At 36.8% G+C, this 19,990-nt stretch overlaps 1 protein-coding gene and 1 long non-coding RNA gene across 6 annotated transcripts in view; one reads left to right on the top strand and one right to left on the bottom strand.

Moving 5' to 3' along the window:
- The first annotated feature begins 6,108 nt into the window (after positions 1–6,108).
- Positions 6,109–9,363, top strand: LOC310730958. The gene is made up of 2 exons (XR_014535035.1): positions 6,109–6,702; positions 7,831–9,363. It is a non-coding gene; the product is annotated as an uncharacterized lncRNA (long non-coding RNA).
- The window catches only part of pard3aa (par-3 family cell polarity regulator alpha, a), a 395,018-nt gene continuing 384,182 nt past the window's right edge, over positions 9,155–19,990 (bottom strand). For 4 of the 5 annotated variants that reach the window (XM_083544220.1, XM_083544221.1, XM_083544222.1 and 1 more), the window contains 2 exons: positions 17,915–18,042; positions 9,155–12,213 (listed from right to left, as the gene is read on the bottom strand). In XM_083544220.1, the coding sequence (XP_083400346.1) occupies positions 11,841–12,213; positions 17,915–18,042 (501 nt within the window). In that variant the 3' untranslated portion in view covers positions 9,155–11,840. The remainder of the gene's footprint in view (positions 12,214–17,914; positions 18,043–19,990) is intronic. The other variant, XR_014534054.1, reaches the window with a different exon arrangement.

Raw genomic sequence — 19,990 nt, 5'->3', positions numbered from 1 at the left:
TGATTGGTGGTTTGCTGCGTGTTTGACCAGTTAAGTTTTTATCTAAATAAAAAGTAAAAAATATGTAGGTGAGTAAAATCAGTCGTTCCTTTTTAAGTAAGACGAGTGCGTAGGATGATATAAAACTCATGGGACAACTTCAAGCATGATAATAACAAAGGGAACTGTTAATGGACATAAACATAGCCTTATTACCCTGAAGCTTTCTTCGAAAAAGGTTATTATTTACACAACCCCACTATTTTGCACAAGCCTAAATATGATTTGCTGGATTTTGATGTTTAATCGCAGCTTTATGGTTAGAGAACTTATATATAATCAACATATAAGAGATTCAAAATAAAAATGTATTTGTCAAATACAGTACACTTTCACACAGAGTACGACATGTAGTGAAACGCTTTTTACTAAAATGAAAAATAGAAATACAATATAAAAAATTAAAAAGAATAAAGTAGCATAAAAATAAATACAATAAAATAAAGTATAAAAGTATAATAAAAGTATTTTACAGTACTAATATATATATATATATATATATATATATATATATATATATATATATATATATATATATATATATATATATACAGTACAGACCAAAAGTTTGAACACACCTTCTCATTCAAAGAGTTTTCTTTATTTTCATGACTATGAAATTACAAACTGTGACTCTGTGTGTCCAAACTTTTGGTCTGTACTATATATATATATATATATATATATATATATATATATATATATATATATATATATATATATGATTTAAGTTCTATGACACCTCATGAGTAACAGAAAATCGCGAGGTTTTGACTCTCTCCTTTTGATGGTCGATGAAGGGGAATTGTACGTGTACTGTACTGTAAACTCAACAAAAATTTTGATTTATTTGTCAAAAATGTTTTATGTTCTACTTTAAATGAATAATACAATTAAAAATAAAATTTCTAACATTTTTATGTAATCTATTGTACAAACTCTGTTTTGAAATGTTACTTGGAACTTTCGAGCCACTCGCAGCTTTTTGAGAAGTATCAGATTTTCCGTGAGTTACTCTTAGTATATACATACATACGTATATACACATGTTATACATTACATTCTATTGAAAAAATTTGTGAACATCCAATTGTCACAATGATATGTCATTTTCTTTTTCTCTTCCAAACGTTGCCACAAAGTTGGAGATTCTACAATGTCTTTGCTGTAGCGTTATAATTCTCTTTTACTGGAGCTAAGAGGGATAGAGATGCATCTGTGCACGAAGCAAGCTTCGTAAAGACATGGTTTGGTATAGTGAAACTAGTATAATAGTAATAATCTGCCATAATCATATAACATTTACTTTAATGGAGTTAAATAATTGTCAATGTGAGCTATTTTGTGTACACATAATCCCAAGTGATTCCATTAGTATTAAAATAGTTCATATTGTGCCTGAAGTGCAAGGGAGGTAAATACTTATGCAGGGAACTATAAGTCTAGTCATGTGTGGTGAAATGCACTACTTTACGCAAGAAGTTCATAAGCGACGATCGGAATGCTTATATATTCAAATAGCATAGTAAAGATGTGGTGTGCTTATATACATGTTTATTGGGTAAAGTAATAAAAGGTAGAATTGTAGTAATAGTGCAACAGGAGTAGAGCAAAGTGAAAAACTATTCACGTTATTTTTCCTTTCTTGAGTTTCTCCTCTTTGCAATCACAAAAAAATGGTTATTCTGCATATAGTGTTCACAGAAAAATGAAAAGCAGACCAGACTCAACTCTTGTATATTTTTCTAGCTGTTTTTGAAAACCATTTTCCATTGGGATATTACTTTCCATCAGTGTTAACACCTGACAAATCGAGTGAAAATCATGGCAAAGTGTAATGCAAAAACTGCATCATTAAAGCATTACATCACCGCTTTGCTCTCCGCTCTAACAGCTGTGTGAAATCCGTTTCTCACAAAAAAAGTTTTCAGGCTTCAGAAAGAGAGAATGCATTTCAAATGCACACATCAGGATGCTTTTAAAGACAAGTTGGAGCAGAAGTATGCTTTAAAAACGTAATGCAGAATATCATAGGTACATACATATTTATTAGTGATAGAATTTTAAATTGCCAATCCTGATGGAAAATGTAAAGGAGTAAAACTTATTACATCAGTTATAAATTTCAGGTCTAGAAAACCTGATATATTGTAAGGTACCACTTTTAGACACTATGAAGAACAGAGAGACGCCGTTTTTAAAGCCTAGTGATGACTGCTGACTCATGTTTTCAATTTTATCATCTTAGACTTTTCCATTTGTTCTCCATTTGTTGACAGGATGATCATTCTGGTATTGACTGGTATCATGGATAGCCACTAGTCCAGAAAGGGTGTATGCAGGAGATATTTTAGCTGGACTAAACGCTGAGGTTGACCACGCTGACATTTTACATCAATTTCATGGTGCATTTGGCAGCGAGGAAGCTGTGAGAATCTTATCTATAAGATACAACATAAACAAACATACAGAAAAAGCTTTTCTTCACAGGGTGAATTTCTTCCTAGATTTACCAGCAGCCTTCACAACCTTCCTTTTAGGGTTCAATGAAAGCAACCTCCTTTTTCCCGCTTTTTTTTAGCACACGCACACACACGTAAACACACAAAGCAGATGTTAAGTAAGGTTTGTGTGGAAGGTCTGGTGTGGTTAGGTTTAGCACAGAAGAGAGGGTTGGAGCTGAGTCTGCTCCCTGCAATTTGTTTTCACATCAGGAAGATTTATGAGCATCTTTTCTCGGGCGACACGGCACTTCTGCCCTCCAAATCCCCAACGGCCAGCCTACAGCAATCTCCAAACAGGTTGCTCCATCCAAAACAGGTGACTCATGGACAAGCCTCCAGCCTTACAAATACAGCAGAGCAAACAGAATGAAAAGTGTGAGCTACCCAAGCACACCCTCTCCAAAGTAGAAGACACAAAGGTAGTAACAGTTCAGAGCTTCTGCTATACGTGCAAAATATTGTGGTACCTCAGAATACGAATTCAATTCATTCCGGAACACGATTCGCACTCTGGAATATACAAATTTCCCCATAAGGAATAATGTGAAGTGGGATAATATGCACCAATATGCACTAATATTATTTAGTATTCAGCATTTAATAGTGGTGCCTTAACATCTAAAAGAGGAAAACATTATCTTTACTGGGCACTTTACCTTTGAGAAGAGTGAGTGCTGGCATGATGGAGAAGACGAATATTCCTTCACTATGATATGGGGCAGACTGTCACCCGAATCACTTATCACTTATTTTTCTCTTTTTTGTTACACGAAGCAAATCGTTTCACTGCTTTCATAACTTTCGCCTTTTTCAACTTTTTAAGAAAGATTTTAGCCCGCGAGATTCGGATGATTCGTTTCCGATTCTGAAACCGATACGAACATTTTTATGAATTTCGATTCGTATTCTGAATTATACGCATTCATATTCAGAGATCTGCATTGATAGCATTGCTCTGTTATTGATTATAGACAGTACAGTGGAAACTTATGGGACATCATGGGGTGGACAATAAAACCGCACCTATAAATGTCACAGTGTGAAGAGTAATAGCATGAGGGAGAAAGTTCACTGCTCTCTTAGGCTCTGCTACATCTGAATACACAGACAATTAAAAAGCAGGAATTTGGAGACATATTCAGGTGTTAGATACTTAAAAAAAAAACTCCATAGGTAGATTTTATTGTTAAGTTCTTCTGGGTTTTTTTAGGGTTTATTGAAGCATTAAAAACCGATCAGCCATAATATTAAAAGTACCTGTCTAACATTGTGCAGGTGCCTTCAAAACAGCTCTGATCTTTTAAGGTCTGGACTCCACAAAACCTCTGAAGGTGTGCTGTGGTATCTGATACCAGACACCAGACCTTTTAAATTCTGTAACTTATAAAGTTGGGCCTACAAGGATCATACTTGTTTGTCCAGCATGTTCCTCAAATGCTCGATATGTGATGCATTTTTAAAGCTTTTCAGTGTGAGGTGTTGCACTTTAGACGATCAGACATTACAATAAAAGCACCGGTTCTATTGGTATTCGTTTCAACGTCAAAAGGACGACATGGTTGGAATATTTAATAGAAATAAAGACATAAGAATAGGCACAATTTCTGAATTTCTTGTTGTGTAAATTTGTATAAACAATTCCAAAGTTTAAGCTAAAAAGGGTATGGATTCAAATTTTAGATAAAACCATAGACCTTTTATTTGAAAATTTGCTCCATTTGCATTTATGGCATATGACAGCTGACCTTATCCACAGCAACTTTCAGTTATCTCATTTATACAACTGAGCAGTTGAGGGTTGATGGCCACACTCAAAAGCCCAGCAGTGGCAGGTTGGTGGTGCTGGGATTTAAACTCATGACCTTATGATTAAAAGTCTAACTCTTTAACCACAGAGCTACCATTTCCTGTTTTAGTCTGGACTACAATAGTAATTTCCAATTATAGATTTTTTTATCAATGAATTAAATATTGTACTCCTGTTCAATCTGACATAAACAGGAGCACTTTTTGAAAAACAGCCATAAACAATCGTTCAATACACAGCCTATTGCTTTTTTTGTGTTTGGTTTTTTAAGTGATTTTAAGTGAAAGAAAAGTTTGTGTGTAACTTTTTTCTTTGGTATATTTTGACTGTCTACTTTTCTTTTTCAATTAGGATTCTGACAATTTCTCACACCCAAATATATGCAATTTATAAGAATAAATTAGAGTTTAATGGCTATAAAGTTAATCCAGTTACTGTCACTGGCACTTAATGTTTGCAGTAAACTCTGTAATCATTTTGTAGCTCAACCTGTACTTAAAGAAGTTCCAATGGAAATAAAATGCTGAATTCAGGACTGTAGTTCATCCAGAGAGGAGAAATGCTACCCTCGTTCCCCTCAAGGACACAACACCTCATGGAATTGAGCTTATTTTCCTTTAATTTCCTTTTTCTCCTCTGCTTTACACACAATATGAACATTTCTGCTTTGAGACTTCAGGTTCAGACCTTTCAGTATTTCTAACTGCATCTGATCTGCACAAGATCCTGTTATCAACTTCCCTTGGGATTTCTGTTCCTTTGTTTAACTACTTGTGCTTCCCTTCGTTTTCTCATTCTCACACACTCCTGCAGCGTGAAACAGATGGAGATTGTCACTTCCTCACATAGAGAAGCTTTTGGCAGGTTTTCTGTGTAAAGAGCCAACAGGCTACGTCACAGATGCTCCACTTGCCCTGACCTGAACTTCCTAAATTTCATGATTGTCTTTATTGCTATCAAACTCATTACATTTCTCATTACAGTGCTGGCCAGCCATGTCATAGGCAACATTAACGTGATATATGGGATCAGAAATAGATTAAAGAGAGGGAAGTGGAGGAAGGATATTTCAGATTTCCCTTTTCCGTTCTTTCGACCACTCCAAAATGTGCGAGCCATAAAACAAAGAACAAAGCGTGGCGTTGCACGCAAATTTTCATGCTGCAAAAAAAGCGGTACATAGCATCAAACTAAAGCTGAAACACACCACAACAGGTTTGTGTGTGTCTATAATGTAATTTATTACATTTTAATTATTAATGTAACAGGGTGGTGTGACACAATTGTAATCGGTGCTTCCTCAATCTTTGATGCTCAGAAGCTTTTACCCCCTGACGTCTTGATTGACTACATCAGCGATTCATCGATCGTGATTAAAGGTAGTATGGGTAGATCGTGTGCCAATCAAAAAAGTCAGAGATCTTTTCTCTTGTAACACACGAGTCACCATGAATGCACGGTCAAAGGTGCGTGAGCTACTGCAAAACTCTAGGAAGCTAAGTGACTCCACTAATGTGAAATAGCCTTTTCCCAAATAAAGGTTATTAAGTCCATATACTGCTCCACCATGACTAATGAGCATTTGTAAGTCTGCTTGAGGTTGGTTACCTGCAGATACTATGCAACCCTGGCTGACTTCATTCAGTGCTAGTCATCAGATTAAGGGTTTATGCAGTTATGCAAGGTGCACCAACATATATCATATATATATATATATATATATATATATATATATATATATATATATATATATATATATATATATATATATATATATAGGTATCAAAAAGTTTTGAGACTAGCTCTGTTTACAAGAAAGTACACAATTTATCGATAATAATCAATACTGAAATTTGTTGTCAACGAATGCTGTTATCGATTAGTTGTGCAGCTCAATTTACGAGTTTGCGTGACAATAAAAACACAGCCGCTTAAAAAAAAATTGGTGGGCAGTAAAGGGTCAACTGGCAGCAGGAAAAACTGTGCATCCCAAGTCATCAAAGACATGGGAGCATTTTATATTAAACTCAACAAAGAAAACTGTACCTAAAAGTTATGCAAAGCGGCGCTTGTGTGGGATGGAAGTACCACAGTGATGCACGAGCATGTGAAAAGAAAACACACTGGTGTCTCAGATGAAGGTAAAACATCAGCACAGTGAGCGAAAACTGTATAATCCCCATCATGCGAAAATGGTACAGTTTAATGTAGTGCTATTGTGTAAATTGTAACTTCGGGACGGCACTGGATCTGTTCTGTCGTGACTCGCAAGCATCAGGTTGCACAATCAGCTTTCTCACGACATAGCGATTACTTCAATTAAACCGGTGCGAACAAACATTAAATCCAGAGGTGGCAAAAGTACACACATCCTTTACTTAAGTAGAAGTACAGATACTCATGTTTTAAAATACTCGGGTAAAAGTTGAAATACTGATTAAACTTTTTTACTCAAGTGAAAGTAAAGAAGTCTTGGCTCTGACATGTACTTAAGTAAAAAGTTGTTTGTGTCGCCATTATGAGGGAAAAACCCACAAAACGCCACCTAGAGGGTTAATTGTGTAAAACATGGCGGATTTTGTGTTTAATTTGAGACTTGGCGCATAAATAAAACAAAAGTTTACTGATTAAAAATATTTTTATCTGGAGTTTAATAATTTATTTTACATCTAAGTAAAGAAAGGACGTCGTGGATAAATGTATTTTTTCCCGAAGGTTTTAATTTCGCCTCTTTTATATTTAGAAATGTATTTATGTATTTACATTTTTTTATAAAAATGGTAAAAACAGAAATGCTGAATTGATGGCGCGTTAATAACATTTAGTGCCGTTTACAATAATTTTAATTTTGACAGCCAAATATATATATATATATATATATATATATATATATATATATATATATATATATATATATATATATATATATATATTAATACAAAACAAATTAAAAATGTTACCGAATGAATGTATCCAGGCGGAACATCCACATATAGAACACAAGCAGAGAAAAGATGATCATCATCATGAATGTGTTGGTTCTCAGTCATGTTCTCATCACTGACTCCCTCTGTCTCATCCACATTAACCCCAAACTTCTTACTGCCTTCTGCCTGCTGATTCTTATCTTCGTAAACTAGTCTACATCTGTGGTGAGTGAGGGTCAGGACTTTATACACCAGCGGATTGAAAAAGACGCACAGTAACAGGAAATCAGTTGTTCGGCTGAAATCAGCGCGCAGTGAAAATAAAAAAATATATATTTCACCAAATCAGTGGATTAAAACTAAAGTAACGAGTCTGTTTTAAAAATGTAAGAAGTAAAAAGTACAGATATTTGTGTAAAAATGTAGAGTAAAAGTAAAAAGTTGTCTAAAAAATAAATAGTGGAGTAAAATACTGATACTAGAAAAATCTACTTAAGTACAGTAACAAAGTATTTGTACTCCGTTACTTCCCACCTCTGATTAAATCTAAAAGCAGCAGTAGATGATTACATTTTTAGTCACTGTTGTGGTTTTCAACGAATGATTATGCATTTATACACCAATGCATATTTTTCCTTTTTTTTTTAAAAAATCAGGCCTATTAGCTTGCTGCATTTCTCCGTTCATTTTCTTTTTTATAGCATTTTTCTTCTACAACAGTAACGTGTGTTTTCAAGTGATTTACTGCGACTTTACGTTCAAATGCTTGTTTTTAATGTTTGTATATTTGATTTATATCATTTAATTATTAACAAATGTAATTCTATATTCTGTATGCTTATATCTTCACACAAACAAAATATCTGTGTATTTCTTCAAACAAAGATTCTCAAAAGAATGTTGTATTATATTTTATATTGATTATTTTAAGCCTGGTTGTCAACTTTCCATCTGCAAGTTACAATACAAATGTTGATTCACACAAATTGCTTCACTTTTCATACTCAAGTGCTTTTTTATTTTATTTTTTTTAACAGAAAAAAGGGCCAGCATGAGTGAATTTGTTCAAAGGAGAAATCCCCCATGCACTCCTCAACAAGCAGCTACTATCAACTTTACAATATAAATGTCTAAATTATAGTTCAACTCAATTTGTGGCTTTTGCATGAATAAGGGTTTTAAATAGTTATAATCTAATTTTAAAAATACATAATTTTTTAAGCAGATTAACCGAAAAACAAACAAAACAATCATCCGATTAATTGATTACCAAAATAATCGTTAGTTGCAGATTACACATCAACACCTTCAAAATAGTCCCTGTTGCACAGCAATACAGCGCTCCTATCATTCCTGCCACTTCTGGAATGTGTCCTGGAAGGCTTTATTTGGAGCGTATCAAGCACCTTGTGCAATTCGCGCAGGATCTCCAAAATGCTGTCAAAACGGCGACCCTTCAGACGGATCTTTATCTTCGGGAAGAAAGCGAAGTCCACAGGAGCCACAGTGAGATCCGACAATCATCATGCACAAGTTGCTGAATGATTTAGACATTTTCAGGGGCGTCTTTCGTTTACGTTCTGCCGCTCTCGAAGCGCACGTCACTCAAAACACAACTCGAACGATTTGTTGCAGCATCGTATGCGAAGAAGGAATTTTACTGTGCAAGGGTATAATGTATATATGACGAGTAAAAAGCCCCTTTCCTTTCACACAAAAAATTCAACTGTCATAAAAATGATAATACTGTACATTTAACTTATAGTTGGAAGTATGTCAGAAAAAAAATGAATAAACAGTGTTGTGGTAGCTATTCTCTGAACAATCATTCAGTCATTGGGGAGATTCAAACAGATCAATAAACACACACACTTGCGTAATGTAAACAAGAGGAAGAAACAACCTTCTGTTTTATTTAGTCTAAATTTGATATGTACAGAAAAAGCTGTGTACAATATACATACTGTATGAAAAAGACTAGTCAAAAAATGTAATTGCACTGTGCTTACATGTTACACCATGTTACCTCAGGAGAATATAGACAATGCAAAAAAAAAAAAAAAAAAAGTTACTCTTTTTTTTTTTTCCTTTTAAAGATCTAAACACATTTTGTGGTGGAAAGATGTTATTACTCAAAAATAGTAGAATAATTGCTAAAATATGTGCTTTCCATGACATCTTTTGTAGTACAAAATATCCATCCTAGAACAGGCACTTAAAACTTTACCATCGCCAACAAATTCTCCATTTATTCAATGCATAAAACACAAAAATGTGAAATAAAGCAGCCGTTTAAAAACCCTGCTGCTTTTCTGATAAGTTCATTTAACCACCCATTCGAGATCACAGGACCAAAACACGCACCACAAAGTACCGGTTCATCAACAAGGGGAAGATGTGCATCATTTTTTTTAGTTTTGTTCTGTGAGAATGAGAGAGGAAGCGTTCGGCTCATTAGGGGCAGCACAATGGCACAAATATCACAGCTACAGTTTGCGGTATAATACTTGTATTTGAGTCAGAAAAGATTTTTAAAGCTCACACAGTCAAATGTCATTGATTAGCCAGTGGATGCAGGTTAGTCGGTAAGATATTTACTTAAACTCCTCTTCTTTACCAGCTTCCTGTGTTCTAACTGGCCGCGACCCGGAAGTGCGTCCCGCGAAACTAGAAGTGGGTGCCACGAGCCCGGAAGACCCTGACAATTATCACATTACACTCAATCAACCTGACAAACAGTGTGTGTGAGTGTGTAATAATTTATTTAACAGTAATTCATTGGTGTTAGTAATCATTGCAATGTCCTTTTATGCACAACATCTCAAACTTTTATTTTAATCTACCTCATCAGTTATTGATCATGGGAGTACTGATGCCATGTAATTAGGAAGGTTCGGTTAAAAATAAAGGGCTTTGGACTTCCTGAAACATGATGTTTGAGTGATCTGATTGAAACCTGTTTGAATGAAGTCTTGGAATCATTTATTGAAGCGTACCTATTACTATATTATATGTATTGCGGCATTCGAATATCGCTCAGTTCAGCAGTTGATGTCATGCCAACATGGCTGTTCGCAGCATGAACAGTAAACAATGAAGCGCTTCCTTAATTTAAATGAGGTTTGCTGTACATACAAGCATTTGTTGTATAATTTTTTTTACTTTCTGAATATGCAGTGTGCTGTTTCGAAGATGTAAATGCCTTGTAACAGTTAGCTGGCGAGCTTGTTGCTAACAAAAGATGAGTGTGAATCCTGAGTGTGGTGAATAAAGTGTGTATGGGTGGAATGAGGGTTCAACAGGATCTTCAGACTACCTGTGTGACCACTGACTGGCCAAAACACTGATCACAGACAACATCTAAATGAATTTCTTATGACTTTGCATTGTAGTCTGATGCAACTCCAATCCCATGATTGGCCTCCTAAAAAGGCATGATGGAAGGAAAGCTGAAGAGCATGTACAGGCTGGTGGACAGGAAGTGTGATGGATAGACAGAGAAATAGCATAGAAGTGTTATGGGATGAGTGAGGTGACTGATTTTACACGCAGGGTGGTAGGCTTAGTCTCAGTCTCTCATTATTTCTATTCCTCTCTCAAGCTCTTCTCACTTCCACTCAAACATACAGAAGTGCGACAAATGAAAGGAAAAGCTGTTGGATCTGTGGGGGGACATTGTGTGGTCAATATGTTCCCTTTAGGAAAAAAGAATGATGGCAAATCAATAAAATTCTTCTGACTAATCACCTGTATCCTATCCTGATGGGAGTGGTCTCTTTCAGACTGACCCTGGCCTGTCCACAGGAAGCAAAGGCCTACATGAACGGTTTGCAAATCTTATGCTATGGTCTTCGGTCACCAGATCCCAACCCAACTGAACGCGAGCTCTTAAAGATGTTAGATAGCACTCTGTACCACTAACATCATCATCGTCAAAACCCCAGTCCATGAAATATTTGTTGGAAGAACAGTGTTTTCTCAGTCCAGTAGAGCTCCAGAATTAGATGCTCTAGAATTGATGCTAAGGAGTGTTAAGATTGTTCCAGTGGCTCGTGGTGGCCCAACACCTTACTGACACAGAGTACGTCGGGTTTGATTGAATATCAGCCGTTTGTATACATAGAAATTGACAGCTATTTAATTTTTTTTTTGCAGTGTTCAGATAAAAATATATATTCTAAATATTTCTGCCTATTAGAGCACATGCACACCCGCTGCTTTGCTCAACACCTGGTTTAACATTCACACATGGTGGCAGGTGAAATGAGATATGTAGGTCACAGCACAATAGGAATACAAAACTGTTTGCTGTTTTCTGATTGTCAGGACTGGCAAGGATGCTAGTCAACATTAGGACACAGATTTAAATGCTCAAACACACATACACACTCATACCATGTAGAGATGTTGGATGGCTGGACCGTAGTTGCGTATTAAAAAAAATGGATGTGCATGACATGTTTAAAAAAAAAATTATTCAACAACCAAAATCCCTATGTTTTCTGAAAAGCTGAAAGTTCATAGTGTGTGTCGTACTCCTCCGATCTAATCACACTCCTTCCCTCAGGAGTAGAACGGTCGCCCCTTTTCCGAGCTTTGAATTCGGTTAAGGCGAGAGAGCTGGGAGGGCGAGGGGGGCACATCATGTCGGTAGGGCCCTTTAGAGATTGAGGACAGAGAGTCGTTGTGTGGACTGAGCTTGGCCTGTGCCTCCTGCTCTTTGCGCCTCTGCTCCTGCCTGAGCAGCTCCTGGGTCTCCAGCAGCACACGTGCGTTCAAGCCCAACGTCGGCCCACTCAGATAGCCGTTAGCACCACGGCTGCCCTGGTAGCTCGAGTAGCGTGGGTTCTCTTTAGCTGATTGGAACACCTCGCCAGGGGGGTAGACCTTATCCCATGAGTCCTGAGACACTGTGCTGGGGTTCTTACGTGGTTGCCTGACATACACAGAGGAGAGAGAGATAGATAGAGAAAGAGAATTAGTCCATGTTACAATGATGTAATCCAAACTGTAATACCTCAAAAACGCAGAGATGGAAAAAGTAATAAAATATTCCACTCAAGAAAAAGTACTTCTACTTCAGTTAAATTTTTACTTAAGTACAAGTAAAGTTACGAGACTAAAAATATTTTTAAGTAAAAGTAAAATGTAGTTCAATAAAAAATGTTTACACAGCGTGCGTGGGGGATTTTAGTGTAGTTCAAAAAGGACAAGGAGATAAAAATCTCAAACTAGATGTTTTTAATTGATGGAACACCTTTACAAATTAATTGTTGCAATAACAACAAAAATAAAAACACTACAAACTATGACCAGTTTAATGTGAGTAATGTGAGTGCACTTTCGCAACAACAACAACAACAACAATAATCTCCTGTTATAATGTCATTTATGATAATGAGAGAAATCGCAAATGCAGAGTTAGAATTCAGAGAGCGACTTTGAGCAACTATTGATTCGATGGCATTTCGCTTTTCCATCGTTATTTCTTGAGGTAAGCGTGTTTGTTCTCCGCCCATCAATCAGTACAGTAGCTTCTGGGGTGTAATTCCTCCCCCCCTTGCATTATTTGTATTTATTTATTTTTTACTCAGTAACGGATAGGTTTTTAAATGTCGTTAAGTACGATACTTCAAACAAAACATACTTAAGTAAAATTACAGATTTTGAAAACTCAAAGTAGAAGTACACAAAAAAAAACGCTACTCAATTACAGTAACACGAGTAAATGTAATTTGCTACTTTCCACCTCTGCTAAAAAAAAATGCAAATAACTGCACTTTTGACCCGATCTGTTATGTCCTAATGAGTTTCAGGAATAAAAGGCTTTGTAATAAACAAGCTAAAAAAAAAAATAATAAAATAAATAAAAAATAATATATATATATCACATTTAAATAGGTCCCATGTTTTAATAGATTGAATATGCAGAGGGACATGTCATGACAAAGTCCCTGGTTGCAATGACACTCATAATGTGAACGGTCTAGTCTCTAAAATATATACATGGACAAGCAGAGGTTTTAAAAAAAATTATTATTTTTTTTTTAAGACCCACTCACAGGAACAGACATCTTTATCTGTATGGGTCTGTATTTCTTCCCTTTGCCTTTTAACAAATGCGGCTGTAGTATATAATGTTCATTACTCCTACACAGCCTACAAGCTTTCATCCACCATTCTCTCTCTCTCTCTCTCTCTCTCTCTCTCTCTCTCTCTCTCTATATCTCTCACACCCACCTCTTCAATAGAGAACTACAGAGAAATTGTGTTATATGGAACTGCACTCTGTTTATATGAAACAGACAGGGCAAGAAAAGCAAAGGACAGGTTCTGCCCATGCTGAGTTGTGACTGTAAACAATAGATTTATCTGAAGGTTGTTTCAGTGGCTGTTGTTCAGACACACACTGCTTTATAGCCTTTCCAGCTTGACCCTGTTGCTAATGGTCATATCACATTCCCATACACCAGCTATGGTTTCTCTAGTCTCAGCAGCCACCAGCTGAGGAGCATGAAGGCGAGTATGTGCTTCCTCTGAGACATGTAAAGCCAGACACTGAATCTTTTCAGAACTCTGTTCACACGATAGCTGAAAGTGCTCGGATGAGCGCTAACCACCCTGTATTGTATACGTGAGCTACCAGATGGCTGTGATTGTACAGCACTGTCCTGATCAACAGGGGAGATATGATGGCATTCTTTCCATTGAGTCAGCAGGGCAAATTATTTGCATTGTGGACTGATTAGAATTAACATCTCCTGATAGTGTAAAATGTTTGATCGATTTCATGTCTGCACTTTTAACTTTGAGCACAGCTTTATCAAATGCACAAGCTGATACAATATCAGATCTTTACCTAAAATTAGTGGAGTTCCCTCTGCCACATACATTCATACTGTAACGTTTATACATTACTGTAGTGTAAATTGCTCTGTTTTGCTATATTATGCACTATAATTTGTTTAATTATTGACAAATTACAGTATGCTACCCCATACTGGTCACTGTTCTTTGAGATTCCTGGGTAGGCTTGGCCATGTCTCGACTTGCGATAACTCGGGGACTACCCGTTTCTAATCTGGAACTGTTCTACATGCTTCCAATGAATAACAAGTTCCCAGCACATGTGGTTTAAATTTGACCTAATACATAAATACCTCTACTTAAATTTGTTTTCTTGCCCTGTTCAGAATGCATCGTAATCTAAATTAGCGCTTTATTAAAAGCAAGTGAACAAATTAAATATTAGCCTGTGTTTATAACGTGATTTTTTTTCTTTTTTCATTCTAATAGTCAATTTTTTCAGGTTATATTTGGATTTTCTGTATATTTAGTTTCTTTTATAAAATACGTTTAAGAACAGGGATTAAAACATTTAACTAATAGTATAATCAGACATTTAAATGCATACAACTACTACAAGTGAGCTGCTTGGACTGAAACACTACACCATGAACAATATAAGTGAGGTATGCTATATTTCCATGCTATATATGCAGTATATGTATGCAATATATGCAGACCATGGCATCCATGTGTGCTTGTAGAACATGCCATTCCAAATTTATTCCCCCTTTGCAGTTATAAGAATCTCTACTCTTCTGGGAAAGCGATGTTGAACGTCGGTGTTCATTCAGCAACAAGAGCATTAGTGAGATCAGGTAGTGACGTCAGTGTTCCTGTTAGCTCCCCATTAGTAAAGGGAAATTGTAATGCTACAGCTTTTAACAGCATGCTTCAAACTTTTTGGATCACGTGTGCCCTGAAAAGTTAGGCCACTCAGCTAGAAAAGGCTACAGAGTTTCACAAGATGTTCAGAATGACCTGCATTTCACAACGCTTGCTTCATGTTATAATGTTTTCTAGGACAATATAACAATGATGTAATGACGATGCAAAGTTCAGTTGAGCGCCAGCCCTGAAAAAAGTGGCATGGTGGGGTAGGGAGTGAAACAATGTTTTGCACTAAAACATATGGTGCAGATCAAGGGGCAAGATGGCCGCCAGGAAATATGCTGTGCAACGAGTATTAATTACAACATAAATTATTTATAAACCAAATAAAACCTTGAGCAATGTTTTCTATTTGTTAACAAGACCTTGTATGCGGATGTGGGGGGCATTCGCCTGTTACAACATGCAGCTGTTGTGTGCAAGTAGCGCTCTCAGTTTCACATGACATTCATTATTCCTAATCAGCCGACGGTCATGTTGTCCAGCATTCCGACTCACTAGACCAGTCTCTAATGCTTCTCCGAAATAATAAAAACAAAACAAAAAAACCCTCTTCATTACTGCAGCCTGAAATCTGCAAATCAGCTCTGGTCCTGAGCTCTGTCCAGCCTGACAGAGACAGCTCGGTTCATCAAGACATCTAATGAGAAAGCGGTCGTCCACAGGTCAAAGGTCACCTTTGACCAGTCCGACCTTGTAAGAGGAATGCATATGAGCCATTGTTTCAGCGGACCTTCCCTTGGGAAAGTGAGCATGTCGTCGATGGATCAGGCACTTGAGAGAGTGAGCCGAGTGCACTAGATTGAGCCGTGGAGAAAAAGTAGATGAGAATTGTTTACATTGATTAAGCGTCATTATGCCCTGTTGAGGACAGTGTGTCAACATCTCTATTGACTCATCGAGATTGAGCACAGGGCCAGAAAAAAATTGATTTGTTTATGTAGAAATCCTCCACATATACTCCAACAATTAACCCAGTGGCTCTCTTTATCCTGAGTCGGGGAATTGTACATAAACTACACGTCAGTGTGTATAAAGTATATTATATATATATATATATATATATATATATATAGTATAATTGAGAAATGCTTTTCATGCATTCTTCAATATATGTAAGCACTTTAAGCCTGCAGTGTTTTTGTTGCTATTTCATTTTTCTTTTTTAATCATTTAAAAAATATAGTTAATAGTTAATAGGTTAATAGTTTTACTCTTTAAATATTTGTAATAAAACACAATTTTGTATCCTATTAGTCTCTGAAAGCAGCCAGATAATACCAGTGATGGTCTCTAACAGTGTATTTGTTACTGTACTTACTTTTTGAAACTTCACTTCAATTTAATATGTAATAGCCTAGTTTTTAATCAGAAAAATCATGCCGTCCCTCACTAGTGAATGTGAATGTGTCGAAAGTGTTAAACGAGAGCCTGTAGAAAGACCAAAATGTATCCCTGTGGTCCTGGTGTGTGTGTGTGTGTGTGTGTGTGTGTGTGTGTGTGTGTGTGTGTGTGTGTGTGTGTGTGTGTGAGACAGTAAAAAACTTGTGTATGATGTGCAGAAAAAAGGAACACTGAATTACATCAGATATCAAAATAGAGTTCTCCTGGGTAAGTACTTTTTATACTTAAGTGCAATCAAAAGCAATTAGTGTCTTTTTATTCAAGTACAAATGCAAAAGAGGTATGTTTATACTGGAGTGAAATTTGAACAGTGGATTTGTACTTTTTTTAAGTACAGGACTGATGCGCTTCATCCACTGGTTAATATCTTAGTAATGGAGATTCCTGAAAATATTCCCATGCACACAAACTGTGGTTAAAAAAATTAATTATGGCTGTGTAGAATCGATTTTTTTTTTTCTTAGGGCTTTACAATAATATGCATATACCCAAGTCCTTAAATATAAAGATTTAGATTTTTAATGGAACTCACTCCTGAATTATGACATTTGGTACCTTTCTGTTCCATACGTGACACTAATAGTTACTAAACTGCTATAAAAAATGAAAAACGTCCTGTACTGTACCATAAAAAAAGGTGTTAAATAAGAGAAGACCACACACAGACAGTGGAATACACACATGGCAGAACAACCGCACACAATATACAGACATGTGCATACACGCACACATGCATTCTCCAATAATTCTTGCAGCAATTACCTAAAGAGCATAATCGGAAACTTAGGAAAGAGAAATTAAATTGCTCTAAGCTTCACAGTCTATTGAAAAAAAAAAAGAGGTACGTCATACCTACACTGTCAGCCTAAAAAAAAAAATACATTCAAAGAAAATACTGTAATATGTAAAAAAATTAAATATAAAAAAAAAAAAAAAACATAATCCTTTCTTTCTAAACGGCACCCAGTGTACACATTCACCATTAATAAATTCAGGGCACGCAATAAACTCTGCCTGGGTTTGGATATGAAAACATGATATTAAACTCGGTCAGAATCATACTGCGCTTTACTGACATTTAGGAAAAATATGCAAAAGAAGGAGTAGGAAAAACAGATGGAGGAAGAAGAGGGTAAAAACCCCTTGACAACCTGCAAAAGGCCCAGAGGAGTGGAACTGCCAAGATAAACTCCCCCTGAAAGCAGGCTCCCCAAGTCTAGGTGCTCTTTATCAGTTTTGCAGAGGCCAGAGAGTGCAGGCATGCATACACACACACACACACACACACACACACACACACACACACACACACACGCTGGCAGAGAAAGACACTTCTGATGAGTGTTAAGTTACAGGAATGTGACTGAGGGAGGACGTCTGGAGGAAGAGTGGTACTGAGGTAATGGGTAGGTGTGTGTGTGTGGGCTCAAGGGGAGTGAGACAGTGACATCGTAGTAAATAGACCTTGCAGAGAGTGTGTGTGTGTGTTGTCTTACCTTGGTAAAGAGTTGTACTGTCTCTGTGATTGTGTAAAGGCATCTCTGTCATCTTGTTTCTGTTTCTGCATCTGAACATCCACAGAAACCGAATGCCGTCCGGTCTGACTGTAACCTCCAGCATTCGCCTGTAGTAAAACACATGCAAAAATGTTCTCCGTTATGGACTGAAGCTGAAGTGGGAAGCAACATAACACAAGCTTATCACACAAGAGTTTCACACTGGCTAGCTTCACAGTCCCTGGTTCAACCAAGCTCAAGTTACTGTCTGTCTGGAGCTTTACATGCTCTCCCAGCATCTGGATGCATCTCATATGGGTTCCCTGCTTAACTTTTTTTGATAATTAACAACTGTTCACTTAATATCACATCGACCACTATAGTGTGCTGTCCAGGCAAGTCATATTTAAGTCATGGCCAGAAAGATTTATCTTCAAGAAATGGTACCAGGAATTATAGAGAAAGCTTATTTGAACAACATAAAGACAAAAATACAAAAATACATAAAGACATCGAACCTTTTTAAAAATTCTCTGACTAGCCTGAAAATTTCATAATTGGTTTTATCCTGTCCAAAATCAGCACGCGTGAGAACAACTTCTGAAGCGTGTAGCCAGTTGTGTTTAATAAATCAGATTCTCAGTGTAAATTAAACAGGAAATCTAAGGCTACTAGTGTGTTAGCACTGCTTTACATTAGCTACTGTAGCTTGCTAGCACGTGCTCTCAAATCATTAGCAAAGAATATTAGCAAAGAGTAGCCTTATAATAGAGTTAGCAAAGAAATCCCATAGAAGCGGGAGCTTTCACACACCATTAGTCGTTCCCCTAAATACAGTTCACCCCTGTGTGTATATTCCTAACCCTTGACCTTAACCCAATGTGTTTGACTCTTAGTCATGTAAATGTCTGTTTCTGAGCGCTTAGGATTAGCATGCCGTGCAAGAAGACTGCTCTAATGAGTAACATTATCATCACATGTCAGCATAATTATCTGTTTGTGCCTTGGCTAGTGTCGACTGGCCCGCAGATCCGATGATAATACTGCATTAATGTTTGCGGGAGAAGGAAAAAAACAAGATGTCAGACGAAGGAAAGGGTCTCTGAAAAAAGTCTTTGTCTTTGGCGCACAGCTGTAAAAACAGTAAAGTCCTCGGTAGAGCCGGTTCCATTAAAACACAAGGAAATGAGGCAATTATATGTGTGTGTAATAAACGCAATAGTACAGAACCTCCTCTAGAAACAACATGTCTAGAAGATAAAGCAACTGCTATCAGACTTATTTAAGATTCCAGTGAAGCCGCAAGAATTAGATTTTTAAATGAGCCCTGAAAAAGGAAATATCTCCCAATCATACAGCCCGAGGACAGAAACCAGGAGAACGCACGAGGGTGTGAATTATGCTTAATTTCCGTGTACGACTGTACATGTGTGTGTATTTTGTCAGTCACTAGAGACTATGCCATGTGGATGTTTTCTGATACATGCCTTCAGGGAGTGATCAGTTGGAGTACATAACTGTATTAGCCGAGACAAAATCGGATTATTGCTTCTCCATGTGAAATACAATGCTTTATAAAAAACACAGCGTTTCCCCAAAGCACATTAAAAGTGGCACATGCCGTTTCTTATTTTCTGGCCAAAAAAAGAAAAGAACGTCGAGCTTCCTCCCACCACTTTTTCCTATTTAAATTCTTTTCCATCTTTAAAGATAAAGAAAACATCACAATACAACTTGTCCCATCTGTTCAAACACAAGCGCTCTTTGTCAGACAAAAGCTGTAATTGTGAAAAATCGTTTGCAGCGATTTAAAAAAGGGGACGCACGGAAGAGACGGCGTATAGGAGCTGAGTGGAAGCCAAGCACGGGATAATAGTTATGATTACCATGTGGGGCGACTTGAAGGCTTTAATATCAAAGCGAGGTCAGCAATCCGGGCGGATGAGAATCACGACCTGCCCACATGAGAACTCCCTTTACACATCATAATGCCGTCTTTGCTCTGTTTACACAATGACTTCTAAAGGATTTGCTTTTGTATTCACAAACACATGGAGAGCATTTGTGTGCTAATGT

Source organism: Silurus aristotelis, assembly GCF_946808225.1.
Source record: "Silurus aristotelis genome assembly, chromosome: 1".
Lineage (NCBI taxonomy): Eukaryota > Metazoa > Chordata > Actinopteri > Siluriformes > Siluridae > Silurus > Silurus aristotelis.
This window is presented reverse-complemented; position numbering and strand designations above follow the sequence as displayed.